The 14,112-nt window shown below is 53.4% G+C and overlaps 2 protein-coding genes across 3 annotated transcripts; one reads left to right on the forward strand and one right to left on the reverse strand.

Annotated features, from left to right (window-relative positions):
• Nucleotides 1–155: 155 nt before the first annotated feature.
• Nucleotides 156–3,572, reverse strand: CCDC200 (coiled-coil domain containing 200). 2 transcript variants are annotated; one of them, XM_073325727.1, is made up of 4 exons: nt 3,324–3,572; nt 3,030–3,117; nt 1,030–1,109; nt 156–379 (listed from the first exon to the last, which is right to left on the reverse strand). In XM_073325727.1, the coding sequence occupies exons 1-4, from the start codon at nt 3,399–3,401 to the stop codon at nt 353–355; spliced, it is 273 nt and encodes a 90-aa protein (XP_073181828.1). In that variant the 5' UTR covers nt 3,402–3,572; the 3' UTR covers nt 156–352. The 2 variants fall into 2 exon arrangements, with proteins under 2 accessions (XP_073181828.1, XP_073181827.1); XM_073325726.2 differs by having other exon boundaries at nt 1,030–1,112; nt 3,324–3,568.
• A 3,338-nt stretch (nt 3,573–6,910) lies between these two features.
• Nucleotides 6,911–8,680, forward strand: ARL4D (ARF like GTPase 4D). The gene is made up of 2 exons (XM_073325914.2): nt 6,911–7,035; nt 7,507–8,680. The coding sequence occupies exon 2, from the start codon at nt 7,528–7,530 to the stop codon at nt 8,131–8,133; it is 606 nt and encodes a 201-aa protein (XP_073182015.1). The 5' UTR covers nt 6,911–7,035; nt 7,507–7,527; the 3' UTR covers nt 8,134–8,680.
• The last annotated feature ends 5,432 nt before the right edge of the window (nt 8,681–14,112 follow it).

Genomic DNA, 14,112 nt, shown 5'->3' on the forward strand with positions numbered 1-14,112 from the left:
GCTTTCTTGGTCTGAACTTAGCTTAGTTTTAATGTAAGGTACCTGGCCTTGGTTGGGTGTAACTGTCTTAGCAGGGAGGTTGCTGCAAAGTGAATGGATGATATGCAAATGCAAGGTGCACTTGGTTGCTTAAGAGAGACCATACCCTCATAACATTCTGTGGGTTGGGAGAATTTATTACACATTAAGGGTTACAGCCCCTGTTGGGAAGTGGCCGGCAGGTCCTATGTGTTCTTCATGCTGATGGCTTCTTTATGGTGTTGGATTTAGCTGCACTCGTCTGGAGCTCCTTGGTGCTTAAAGGCATGTTACTAGGTGAGGAGTCATTCCGATGCTGCTGGTTATTCGGTCCTTACCATTGTTGTGTGTATTGTACAGCCTGGAAGGGTAAAGAAAGATCATTTGTCTCCATGTTTCTTGTGTCTGATGGAAGCATGCATGGTGGCTGTTTTAGGCCACATCATTTTATAATTTGGGGGGGGGTGGGATTTGTAAAAGATTTTAAAAACAAAAGGAACCATGTTCTTAACATTCACAACTGAATTTCAAACAGAGGTGAGGAGTGGACAGCAGTGGGGTTTAGATAATGATCCAGTATTGGCAAGAAAACAGTTTTATGCAGAAATGAGAGGAATTTACCTCCAGCAACAGTTCAGGTGACTCTCTTGCTGATAACTTCTCATTATACTCAGTATAAAGGTGCTGAACTGGAATAAGTTAGGCTGCTGTATAGTCTTTTATGCCAGTGTAACTGCGTTCATGCCAGGAACATTTTGCTGCTCTAGCTATACTGGTATAGTTAAAGTGGCAAAACACCTAAGATGAGAGAAACCCTAATTCTTGATGTGGATGAGATTCATTAAGATGGCTGTGATGGCAACAAAAGATGAAAGCTCTGAAATCTCTTAGGGAATTTCCTTGCAGAGAAACCCAGGATGCTCATGCACAGGGATCACACCCTTACATCAAGGAAGCAAACAGCTAATTCTTGCTCCCAGCTCTTTTCTCACCTCTTCCCCATCAACTTACTGAGAATCTACGTGGCAGTTTTGCGCTGCTTATCGTCACGTAATGACACTTGCATGGGCAGCACTGGCAGGAGCAGGTGACTTCTGAAACAAATCACAAGTTACTAACCAAATGCAGTTGCCTTTGCAGAAACTCTCCGAATGTGAATTTATTTTACTAAATGCCTTTGCCCTGAATAACTGCAAAGCCATGAAGAGCCATAGAACCACCCACACTGCACCTCTGGGACAAAGGCAGATTCACAAGAATTTCTTGACATGCCTTTGTGTTGCTATCATACTGCCATAAAACAGCAACAAGTGGTAAGAAGATAAAATGAAAAACTGGCCTAGTGAAAGGGATTTGCAGTGGTGTATTCGAGTTTAGGATTGGCCTCAGATGTGTAGCATTGTTGGTTTATGAAGCTAAAATTTAAGGATTGACTTTATTTTTAGAACACCTGATACAATGCTGCATGAGAGAGAACTTCCACCCTGCTTTTCACTCCCATCTTAATAGGGCTGAGGAAACCTAGACTATTGCAATTCCCCCGGTTGTCTGATAGGGTCAGAGCTATTAAGGGCTTGTCTAGACACAAACTGGAACTGCGCTAACTCTGTTTTAATCCACGCTTTTAATTATTTTGGTGCATCTCTGTGTGTGGACACGTTTCTATCTATCTTAGGGTCTTATTCTACTGTCCATCGCTGAAGTATCATAGGGCCTTCAACATAAAACTGATAGCAATGGTGACTACCTAGTGGAGTGTTGAACACTAAAACTGTGTGGAAGCAGAGTTCTAGTTTTTTTTAAACTTAATTAATTATATTGGTGTTTTTAGGTTGATTTGTTTCAGAGTTTTAGTTGTTGTTTTTGGGGGGGAGGTTGGGTGGAGAGGGTGTAAATGTTGTCAGGACAAAGGTGGAAAGGCCTTTCTGAAGAGGATGGTTTGCCTGCGTTCCCTAATGGATTAACTCCTTTTGGACAAAGTGTGTCCTGTTCTGATTATGTTAAATCAAACAGGGGACACATGATCTGAAATAAGTCTTACCCTAAAATAACTAAAACTGAACTAAACTGCTGTTACTTTGATTCCCTTTTTTTGTCTACACAAACTTTGTTTACACCTAGGGCCCGATTTTCAGCTGGGCCTCTCTTTTTGCACGTGAAGTTTTTCTCTCTCTGGTAGTTGTGGCTGTGTTGTTTCAGTGCAGTTATTTGGGGGGCACTAAAGCAAGGGCCGCTTCTGGAATTCTAGGCCATGGTTTGAATCTCAAGGTGCTTTACAAACACTAATGAATTAAACTTCATAACTCCTTCAGACTTACTGGCAAACAGAATCCAGGAGCCCTGACCTACAGTCCCCTGTACTAGCCACTGGAAACACTGTGTTAGTCCTAACAGTCTCCTTTCTACACTTCAGTCATTGACTCAGTTCTCCTGTAAATCCTGCACTCTGCTTCAGTTACTAGTTTACTCATCTGTTAATGTATTATTCACCAGCCACCTAAGTTAAAAGCTGCAGGTGTGGAATGATGTGTGAGTGGACCAATTCATTTCCCTACAGGAATTTTCCCCAGTGCTGTGAAGGTGAGGATGGGATCCTTAGCGCCTTCTTCTCAAGTTCTGGTTCCATTCAGTTATTCATGCAGCGAAGGCTTTGCCTCCAGCAGTCGGTAGGAGAAAAAGGCCTGATTTTTCAGAGGTGCTGAGCATCCTCAGTTGGAGCTGAAGCACGGAGCTCATCAGCACCCCTACGGCTAAGATACGACTGTCGGGGGCAGGCACCGGGGTGGACCTTCGGGTCGTTTCAGGTTCTGACTCTGTGCCCATCACTGCAGCCTAGGAAACGATTCTGATATCTTCCAATGTTACAACTCCCCCCAAAAAGGGGGTTTCACAAATGTTTATTGCCCTGCCCCCGTGCAGGCCAAGCTGCCACCAAGGACAGTGCCCCCTTGCCACAGCCTAGACCCTTATTCTCCTGAGCCCTGGCAAGAGCCTGCCCAGCTCCCCCTCACCTGGCGCGGGGGGCCTCTGGGGCTGCAGCTGGGGGGTGTTGATTTCGGGCCTCTGCTCAGGCACCTTCTTGGAGGCTTCTTGCGCCTTCTGCACGGGAATGAACGTCCCTTCAGCGAGCAGCCGCCTGGCAGGGTCCTCGCCCCCTTCCCCACCCCACCCCACCCCCGCTGCTGCCCCCCTCCCTGCCCCCTTCCCCACCCCACCCCCGCTGCTGCCCCCCTCCCTGCCCCCTTCTCCACCCCACCCCCGCTGCTACCCCCCCCCCGGCCCTTGGACGCCCCCCCCGCGCACACCTGCTGGAGGAGCTGGTTCCGCCTCCTGCGGTCCAGCATCAGCTGCCTGCGCCGGGCCTCCCAGTGGTAGGCGGACATGGGGCGGGGGGGCCGGGGCGGGGGCTGGCTCTGCCCAGGGGAGCCCCAGCTGCCGCCGCGGGGACCCGGCCTCACAATGCGGCGGCGGCTGCCCGGCAACCGGGTCCGGGGAGCCGCTGCGCCTGCCGGGGGCCCTCCCTCGGGACCCTCCCCCGGCCGGGGGCCCTCCCTCGGGACCCACCCCCGGCTGCGGCCCCTCCTCCGGCCCGGCCCCTGCAGCCCGGGCTGCCCGCCAGGGGGCGCTGCCCGCCCGGCGTTCCGGGGGTGCCGCAGAAGCCCCCGGGATCCCCGCCCGCGGGCGCCGGGACCAGCCGGGGGCCGCGCGGAGCCCCGGGAGCCAGGCGCGCCTCTGGGGGCGCCGGGGGTCCGGCAGGTGCGGGGCCGCCCCCGGTCCCGCCCGCTCCCTAGCCGCGCTGGGCTGCGCTCGGGCCCCCCACACCGGGTGCTGCGCCCTCGGCAATAGCGCCCGTGGGCGCTCGGCCCCGCTGAACATCCGCGCAGGGCTGGTGGGGGCAGCTGGCGCCCATCTCCCAACCCCTGCTCGGGAACTCGGACCTGGCTGTTCAGGTTTCAAACCGCGGGGGCTTGGGGTGTCTCCTGCCAGCACAGCCCCCCTGCCCATCGCAGGCTGCGGACAGTTATTCAGCCTGGTGGAATCCAGTTCTCTGGTTTCGCTTGGCAGCTTCCTTAGGCCCTGTAAGCACTGAACTCTGCCTCCCTCTCTCCGGGAGTGGCTTACACTTCACAAGGGTGCTGCAAATTCCGCCTTCCTGTCCGTGTCTAGCTTCCTTCGGAGCCAAGAGTGGGTGTTACAAACACCTACTGCGTTCCCGGGTGCCCCAGAGTTATCAAATGCCAGCAATAAAACATCCCACTGAAAAACTGAGGGTGGTGCTTGTTACTGAACATTTCTGTTGTGGTAATGCCCAGTTCTCTGGTGCAGGATGGGACCCACTGGGCCAGGCACCATGCAGGCGTAAGAAATGACTCCCTGCCCCCAAAGAGTTTACAAGCAAGAAGTGAGACAAACAAGTGGGCAGGGAAACAGAGAATAGGGGGAACAAATATAAGAGGGTGTTTAGGACTGATGCTCTCTCCTTCGGGTATATGCACCAGGGAAGTGGGCCTGCCACAGCGGGAGCTGACCTTTGTTTCCTCACTGCTACTTTTAGCCTTGAAGGATCATTGCTGCCAGAAGCTATTGAGTCCCTGCTTAGGGACAGGTTTCAGAGTAACAGCCGCGTTAGTCTGTCTTTGCAAAAAGAAAAGGAGTATTTGTGGCACCTTAGAGACTAACCAATTTATTTGAGCATAAGCTTTCATGCATCCGATGAAGTGAGCTGTAGCTCAGGAAAGCTCATGCTCAAATAAATTGGTTAGTCTCTAAGGTGCCACAAGTCCTCCTTTTCTTTTTGCTTAGGGACAGTCTCAGGTATTATCCCTGAATAGAGGCTTCCAGCTTTGTCTACATTAATGAGTTAAGTGTAGTGGATTACTGGGTTTACCAAAACTCATTTCACTTGAGATAGCAGGCAGGACTCACAGCAGGGGCATGGAGGTGAAAGGTCCACTTCTTTGTTCCCTGAACCATCCACCGCTGGCTTCCAACAGGATTAGATGCTTCCCATTAAATTACTCCTGTCAATGACAATCTCTTTGGCTTGGCTTGAGAAGTATAGCAGTGCAGTGTATTGACAGCCTTTAAATTAGGTCATCACCCACTTGTGAGGTGGACTGGCAGATTCATAGGCCTGAACAGTGGGGTTGTATTAGTGCTAAATCTAGAGTGACTCCTATAAGTAGTAGGTTTCAGAGGAGCAGCCCTGTTAGTCTGTATCTGCAAAAAGAAAAGGAGGACTTGAGGCACCTTAGAGACTAACCAATTTATTTGAGCAGAAGCTTTTGTGAGCTACAGCTCACTTCATCGGGTGCATAAGTAGTAGTAACCGTTTTAAGAAGGGGCTGTATTATACATGGACAGGGAATTGTGCCCAGTGGTGAGAGCAGAAGGGATTGGGAGTCAGGACTCCTGAGTTCTGTTCCTGGCTCTGTTATTGCTGTGCTGTGTAGGCTTCGGGCAAGTCACTTCACCTCTCTGTGCCTCTCAAACATGGGCCTATTTAATCAAAACTGGGTTATTTGGAAACCCTAGAGACTATGCAAGTGCTTCATTCAGAATGAAGCAGCATCTTAATCTGCTGGGTGGGAACTCCGCATAGCCCTGCCAAAACCACCTAGGTGGCATCCAAACACCTCACAACCATTAATGCATTTACCCTTACAGTGCAGTAGGGAAATAGGGCCATCCCCCTTTCAGAGATAGGGAGATGAGGTGCAGAGAGATTCAGTGACTTGCCTGACATCTCACAGGGACCCTGTGGCAGAAACAGGACCTGAATCCAGATCTGCTGAGTCCCAGGTCGCTGCCTTAGTGTCAAGACCATCCTTCTGCTTTAGATCCTCCCTAATTGTTTACACAGCCGAGGGGTGAGCAGGCGTCTGCCTGCAAGGTACTTTGCTTATGCTCCCGGTCACCTATTTATTGGATTCCACTATCTCCCAAAGATAGCAGGAGTTTAGTCCTTTAACCCTTTTAAGTTTGCGTAATTGGCTTCTCTGTCAGCAAATGAGCTCTCACTGCCTGGTGAGTATCGCTACCTTGAAGGCTAGCAGGAGCTGAAGTATGGAAAAAAGACTACCGAATAACACCAGCTATGACTGACAGCTGTCATGCAGAGCATACATCCTCCTAGAACAGGAGCCGCCTTCCTAGGAAGCATATTTAATTTCATGATTGACTGTTAACGGTCACCACCTTCATTTGGGGAGCAGCATCTACCAGTGACAAAGGGACCTTTCATTCTCGGCTTGCAGGCACACCCGCACCTCAGCCAGTCCTTCTAGACAGCCCCCAACATAAGGAAACGAGCGGGGTGCTACTAACACTATCTGTGAGCTTTCTTTGTGAAAACAAGGCTTTGCCCTGGGGCCTGTGCGCCTTGAGGATCCCACTGGATTTTCCCTCCAGTCTCAGATGATGGATATTTTAGGGTTTTCTGTAATGTCCAGTACCCCAGTATCTCAGCCAAATGAGATTTGCAGGTGAAGGCCTGTGTCTCATGCCCCTGGGGGAGAAGGCTCTGCCTGGGATAATGGGAGACTTATTTTTTATTTGTTTTGTCAGGTCCCTTCCCTTTCTCCCCAGGCCTTCTCATACACATTGGCTGTCCTGGGAAAGCTGTGACTCCTCGCCAGCATGACGGGGCCAGGGGAACTGCGAGCAGGCGGGCGCAGGGGGGGAAACTGAGGGGGGAAACGAATGTAAAGACGAGCTCTCCCCCGCGCCGGTCACGCAGTGAGTTGGGGCTGCGCCCTCCTTCCCCGCGGCTGGCTCTACGCTCCGGGCTCCTGTCCAGGGGCAAACAGCTGGAGCCAGCTGTGCGCAGCGGCTGGCGTTGATTGGCTCAGGCGCTGTGACATCACGGGGCTGGCGCGGAGGCTTTTAGCTCCCTCGCCGCCGCCCCTGCAGGAGTTTCCAGCCGCTGCTCCGGTCGCCGCAGAGAGGCGGTCTCGGTGGCGGGTCCCTGCCGGACGAGTAGGCTCCGATCCCGGGCTGCCCCGGCCCCTATGGCAGGTAAACGGGCTGGGGGCTGCAGGGGGGAGGCGCGGCCGGGGAGCGAGCCGGGAAGGGGCGTCTCCCCGGGGATCCCCACCAACCTGGCTGCGGGGGCGCTGGGACCCCGCCGGCGAACTGGCCCGTGGGGATGGGAGCTGGGAGGGACCCAGGGGGACGGGGCGCGGCGGGTGCCCGGCCCGGCCCGCTCCCTTCCCCGTGGGAAGGACCCTGGTCCCACGCCGGCCCCGGGAGCGTCCGCCGCGGGGCGAGCTCCCGGCGAGTGGGGCTGGCTGGCCCGGGGGTCCCCCGCCTCGCCTCTCCCGGCGAGTGGGGCTGGCTGGCCCGGGGGTCCCCCGCCTCGCCTCTCCCGGCGCTGGGGGCGGGTCTCGGGCCGGGGGTCCCCCGCCTCGCCTCTCCCGGCGCTGGGGGCGGGTCTCGGGCCGGGGCCGGCCCTGCCGCGGCTCACCCTGTCCTTCTGCCCCGCCGCAGCCCGGAGCGCCCCGTAGCGCCATGGGGAACCAGCTGGCGGAGATCGCGCCCGCGCCGGCCTTCCTGCCGCACTTCCAGGCGCTGCACGTGGTGGTGATCGGGCTGGACGCGGCCGGCAAGACCTCGCTTCTCTACAGGCTCAAGTTCAAGGAGTTCGTCAAGAGCGCTGCGCCCACCAAGGGCTTCAACACGGAGAAGATCCGGGTGCCGCTGGGGGGCTCCCGCGCCATCGCCTTCCAGGTGTGGGACGTGGGCGGCCAGGAGAAGCTGCGGCCCCTCTGGAAGTCCTACACCCGCCGCACGGACGGGCTGGTCTTCGTGGTGGACTCGGCGGAGGGGGAGCGCATGGAGGAGGCCCGGGTGGAGCTCCACAGGATCACCCGGACGTCGGAGAACCAGGGCGTCCCCGTGCTGCTCCTGGCCAACAAGCAGGACCTGCCGGGCGCGCTGGCGGCCTCCGAGGTGGAGAAGCTGCTGGCCCTGCAGGAACTGAGCGCCGCCACCCTCAGCTACACCCAGGGCTGCAGCGCAGTGGACGGGCTGGGCCTGCAGCAGGGGCTGGAGAAGCTCTACGAAATGATCCTCAAGAGGAAGAAAATGCTGCGACACAGCAAGAAGAAGCGATGAGCAGCCCCCTGGGCCTGCCCCGGCCCCACCCAGCTGCCAGGGCATTGCTGGTTGGGCGCGGGGTGAGCGGCTCCCGTGCCAGGCCTGGCTCACCCCCGCGTGGCTAAATCGCCCGTGTAGACGAGGACTTTGTTAGGGGGCAGCACCCTCTGGGGGCTGCGTGTGCCTGCCCGGTGAATCTGGCTCCAGGATTTGGGATGGCTCCAATGGGAGTGTGCTGGAGGGACTGGTCTGGACCTGTGCCCGCCGGCCGACAGGACACACGGAGTGCCCCAGCCAGGCTGACAGCAATGGCCCCTGATGTGTCCAAATCAAATTTAAAGGAGAGGTAGGGTGGGGTTAGGAGACTGCAACTTGATGGCAACCTGCATTAGGTGAAAACACTGCAAGTGGGTTTTCTAGGCGTGTGGGTGTTCATTTCCATCATTGCTACAGGACAGGTGGGGGAGGGGAATCTTTGTATTACTGGGTTGTTTTTTTATAAACCACGTGTGTTTGGTTTTTTTGTAGGAACTAAACATAAGTTATTAAACAGAGAGATTGGATAGCTGGGAGTGGCTTTGACTCTTTACTTTCATGCTGTCCGAGTTCATACTTTGTCAAGATTCCAGCTTTCCCTTGGCTGGATCAGGACAAACGGTACATTGGGATCAAAGGCAGGACTGCCTTTTATTGAAACCTATGACCTCTGCTAAACAGTTGGCTATCTTTAAGGAAAGAAGGCTTTTAAACATAAAGTAACAGAAATCTAACCTATCCTTGTCTCCATGCTAAGGGAGTGAGCTCTTGTGGGGGTCGAAAGAAACCAACCAAATCTCTGACTGCTGCACTAATGAATAGTAACAAAATCACAATCCAATCGTTTTTTTTCCAGGGTGGTAAGCCCTTGCAGCTCCCATACTGCATGTATCTGGAGTTTTATAACTAGTGATGATCCAGATTCAGCAAAGGAGGGATATTAAATCTCAGGCTGTAGGTTTAAACCAGTCTTGAACTACTGGAGACCAGGATGAGCCCTGATGTGGGGGCTGGGAGGAAGCAAATTATTTCACTCTGCTACTGTGGGTGTCCTACCTTCCTCTCCAGCATTTGGTGTTGGTCACCGGACCAGATCCGGAGTGGCAATTCCTACTGCTCTGTCAATGGTAAATCTCAAAAGTTGCTCCCCTGAAACTCTAGACCAAAGTCACCTTTTGAAGTGCCCTGTATGGAGTTGAGTAGGTGTCATGGGTGAAAATGAGCTAGGAGTCTTTAAGTAACTGTGAAAAGCCCAAGGCTTCTTCCTTCCCTCACACCCAACTGGCTGGGATCAGATGTGCTACCCTGGGTCCCTTCCTTGTAGCAGCTGGGCTGTTCACAGGCTATAAACACCCACTGGTGCTCCAGAGGGGGGAGATCCTATCTTACTGGATCAACTTCTGTTGGGGAAAGAGAGACACTTTTGAGAGCTCTGTGTAGCTTGTCTCTCACCAACAGAAGTTGGTCCAATAAAATATATTTCCCCCCCACACACACCTTAACAACACTGCAGCCTAACCCCTAGCAATTCTAATTGTACAAAGGTGACAACAAACGTGGTTGCTGTCACAGGAACTGGAGGGCTGGGGGAGGAATACGCAGGACAGTTCCATTCCTGTGAACACAAGATGTTCCTCCCCCCACTCCTTTAACAATAGGGTGGTAAATGCAGCAGTTGCGGAGGGCGTTAGCCCCAAAGGTGACCCGGAGTAAACATGTCTTGGGTGCCACACGAGTTTGGATAAATATTGACCAGTCTGAATAAAATATTGACCAGTCTGAATAAATATTGACCACCGCAGGGTTTATTCAGCTTAAGCTGGTCGTGTGTGTGTGGCTGGAGCCTGTTTTGCTAAACAAGATTATACCTTTGTATTCACTTCTGCGCCCCTGGGTGAGCTGAGCAGTTTGTGGGACAGTGGTGGGGTCGGAGCCCCCTGACCTGTGGGAGTGGCTGCCGTGTCTCATGTTCCGGGAGCGGAAGCAGTTTCCATCATGAACTGTGCGTGAAGAGCTCTCGTTCCCCTTTTCCAGACAAAGAGAAGGCGCAGTCTTATGGCAACTGAGGGGCTCCATGGGGAAGAGCAGCAGAGTCTGAGGAGCCAAGAAGTGGTTTTAAGCACAGAGAACTGGGAGCTGGACCATTCACAACTTCTCACACAGCAGGAAAGGAAGTGGGGGGGGGGGGTAGGGACTAACTTCCTCCCAGAGAATCCCTTCTTCCTTGGTATTAGCCCGATGTGGGCCCTGGGTTTGGGTTAGTTGCCAGAGATGACAGGGATATGCAGCAAGGGTTTGCACATAATTTGCCTAAAAAGCTGTTTAAATAATTGGACGAGCTTTGTGAGCATGATCACGCTGGCTGGTCTTGCTCTGCTTCGCCCCCCAGCCCTGACACAGAAGGACCATCACAGCCGCAGTGTGTCAGTCACAAGGACCCAGATCCTTAGAGGTAATTGTGTACTAGCTCCCATCAACTCCCCAGGGGAGGCAGGTGCTAAGTACCTCTGAGAACCTGGGCCAAGGTCAGGATCATAAGGGGAAGTGGGCCTGTGCCTGAGGAGGGATGGGGAGAAAGGGGCCTGGAGGAGGGAAGGGGTTGCAGGTGTCTGAGGAGTGGGTAGTAGAAGGAAGTGTTTCTTTTTGTTCTGCAGGCAGATTAAACGTACTAAAGATTCCTGGTGGTGTAGCTGGGTTGGTCCCAGGATATCAGAGCTAAGGTGGGTGAGGTCAGATCTTTCTACCTTGACTCTCTAAGGATTCTTGGTGCCTGTGCCAAGAACCCTCTTGATCTGTGTCCTAGCTGATTTCCCATACCCCTCATCCCACCCCAGGAGATCAGCGGCAATGACCAGGGGGAACCCACCACACACACACACACACTTCAGAGTTTAATGGTTTTGGAAGGGAGCTATAAATCCTCATGCTTCAGGAGAGCAGGCCCAGATCCATAAAGGAGTGTAGGCATCAGAATCCCTGAGTGCCTCAGGCCAGAGCAAGCATGAGAATGACCCTATAGCCTGGAGGGAAACTCAGGGGCCAGGGCCCCTGCTCTAATGACACTTCAGTTATTTATTCAACGGGGAATAGCTTGAACAGGAGAGATTGAGGTAGCACCATATCAGAGTATCTCACAGCTCCATGGTTAGAGTGTATAAGAAGTGGGAGCCCCCCCAAATCCTTTTTCCTCCCTCAGGCTGAGGGGGGAATTGAACCTAGATCTCGCCCCTCCTGGATGGGGGCAGGGAGAAATTGAACCACTGCTGCCTGCATTTTAGCTGCCAAAGCCACCAGGCTCTGGGAGAGGGAGTCCTAGCTGGGGATCGTCAGCAGAGGTAGGTGCCTCCCTGCAGCCCGGGTCTATGGCGTTTTGCTCTGTGAGAGTGGTGGGACGTAGGACGCACCCCTCTCATCCAGCATCTCCCATTGGCTAGTTTAGGTGGTTCCCAGGTATCTAGCTGCCCCAGTACATTGTTCAGGGACTTGCCTAGGTGCCTAACTCAGGTCGAACAGCCAGTCGAAAAGGGACCCCACCCTCCCAGTGAAAATGAGCGAGTGAGGGTGGGGGAGAGCGAGTTTCGGGGGTGGGGGGGTGGAGTGAGTGGGGGCAGGGCCTCGGAGAAGGGGCAGGGCAGAGGTGTTCAGTTTTGTGCGATTAGAAAGTTGGCAACCCTAGGCTTTGTGGATCCCATTGTTGTGCCAGTGATTTTCTGGGCACCTCAAACTTAGTCCTTCAGTTCATACTGGTAGTTTTCCTTATTAGCGAGACCCTGAATGGCTTCAGCTGAACCTCATGAGAAATGCTCCACTAGGATGCCAATTTACTCTCACAGCCAATCCCGCTCTTCTCTGATGGCAGCTTGGGTCACACCCGGCCTGTATAAGATCTTCCCCAGGTCCACTACCCCTCTCTGCAGGAAGAAAAGGAGTACTTGTGGCACCTTAGAGACTAACCAATTAGAGACTAACCTCTCTGCAGGCAGGCTCCAGCTTGGAGAGCGTCTGCTAGCTTAGCAGCACTGAACTAGGAGGGGCCGGAGAGCAGTGGGGGCTCTTCGCATTGTACTAGCATCGTCACAGACTAGGAAACCTGTCTGGGGCTTAGAGGAGGAGCTGAGCTGCTGGAGTTGGGAGTCAGAGCACTAGAGTAACTCCCTGTGTGGATAAGCCCTTAGGTCTCTCTCTTGCCATGTCTAAGCTGTAGCTGAGAGGGAGCCTGGGTAGACAGGTTTGTACCTGTGGGCCTTGAGTTATTGTAGCTCAGGCTCTTGAGCCTGGGCTGCCACAGGACCCGTAGGTGGCTTAATACGAGTGCAATGCTCAGATTCTTGCAAGAACGGGGCTAGCAGTGGGCCCAGGCTACTGCAGCAGCCACACCCACTTCTCCCCAGATAGCAGCAGGGGAAGGGAGAGCAAAGCCCGTGCCCACGTGCCAGGGTATTTGGGCTGAGCAGGGTTCCTGGCCCAGTTAGCATGGGTGTCAGGGGAGGGGAACACTGTCTGAGCGTTTTAAGCTAGATGAGCTTTGCTAAGTGGTGGAATGCAGAGTCCCATTCTGAGCCACAGAAAGCAAGGTGCCCTGCTGACAGAATGAGCCTCAGCCCCAATCTCTTTATGTAACCAAGCTCACTGCGCTCAGTTTAAATCCCCTAGGGGTTGTTATATAAGGAACATACAGCTCTGTGTGTCTGGCATCCTCTCTGGCTCCAACACCCCACCCTAGGATGTTCTGCTGACTTGTTTAAATAAGTAGTGCCTGCAATCCCCCTCCAGCTTTAGGTGGGGAATGTAAGAACTTGATTAATGGCAGGACCAGGAGGCCATATGCTTTCACTAAGAGTTTCCCATGGCATCACCTGGGAGGTCAAGGACCTGGCACTGAGCAATCACATGGGAGGCTGTGCGATGGGGGTGGGTCAATGCACAGAATCTTTTCAGCATGCTTTGAAGCTTCCCAGCTGGCAGGATATGTCACTGGGACTCTTCAGAGAGGAGAGTCGGCTGGGGGTGAGATGCTGAGTTTCCAAAATCATAATGAGCTTAATTCAAGCTTTGTTGTTACCTGTTAATTTTTTAATTAACTTATACAACTGGCTGCTTGCAGTGATTAAGTAGCAGAGCAGGTGAGCCCCAAATAACCCCATCAAAGCCTAACCTGAGAGCTCAGCCCCCATGGTGGAAAGTGGGTCTGCCTTGTAAGAGAAGGCAAGTTCCCCTAGAGCAGAACTAACAAAGCCCTGTGTTTACTTGCTGTCGGTAGCCTCAGGCGTCACCTGGTCTGCTGAGCCACACAAAGCTAGAGAATTGCAGCGGAGAGAGCATGAGTTATTCTGTTCTCACTGCAGCCTCCTTTCTGCTGCATCTCACGCATACCTGGAGAATACACTCAAGGGAATGGCCTTGTTGTGACCAGAGACTGGAACTGGCAGAACCTTCCTGGTGTGAGGGTAACCTATTGGAACAGGTTCTCTGTCTCCCCCTCCCCCCCGCATGCTTAATTCCTCAACACTTGGGGTCTGTTCAACAGAGACTGGTGGCTTCTCTAAAGCACAGGCCTCAGTTTGACCACGAGTGAGTGGGCTCAGCAGTGTTCCCTCGTGGAGCGGGGAAGAATGATTCCCTCCACTGCCAGAACCAAGGGGTGAGGTTCTCTAGTGTGTGCCATGCAGGAGGGCAGGCTAGATAGTCAAAACAGTCCCCTCTGACCTTAAAATCTATGAACTATCTGATGGAGGTTTCCTACAGCTATTAGTTATTGTTAGTATATCTTGGTTATTGATATAGTGCCTGGGGTGGGGGGCTTCCAGGATTTCCTTGTGCCATACAGCACACATTAAGAAATCCAGTGCCTTCAGGAAGCAAACAATCATAGAACTTCCTGTCCAAAACAGGCTGCATTAGGAGCACACAGAGTGAAACCAAAGAGGAGAAGGTCTTCGAGGGCAGATTTATTCCAAGGGC

This window comes from Lepidochelys kempii, chromosome 27, assembly GCF_965140285.1.
Source record: "Lepidochelys kempii isolate rLepKem1 chromosome 27, rLepKem1.hap1, whole genome shotgun sequence".
In the NCBI taxonomy this organism is placed as follows: domain Eukaryota; kingdom Metazoa; phylum Chordata; order Testudines; family Cheloniidae; genus Lepidochelys; species Lepidochelys kempii.

Bases quoted from the DNA above. Each gene is read 5' to 3' on its own strand.
- CCDC200 (XM_073325726.2), bottom strand. From the start codon at position 3,401: ATGTCCGCCTACCACTGGGAGGCCCGGCGCAGGCAGCTGATGCTGGAC. The intron at 3,118-3,323 runs GTGTGCGCGGGG...ATTCCCGTGCAG, and splicing joins GGAACCAGCTCCTCCAGCAG to AAGGCGCAAGAAGCCTCCAA. The intron at 1,113-3,029 runs GTGAGGGGGAGC...GATTTGTTTCAG, and splicing joins CCAGAGGCCCCCCGCGCCAG to AAGTCACCTGCTCCTGCCAG.
- ARL4D (XM_073325914.2), top strand. From the start codon at position 7,528: ATGGGGAACCAGCTGGCGGAGATCGCGCCCGCGCCGGCCTTCCTGCCG.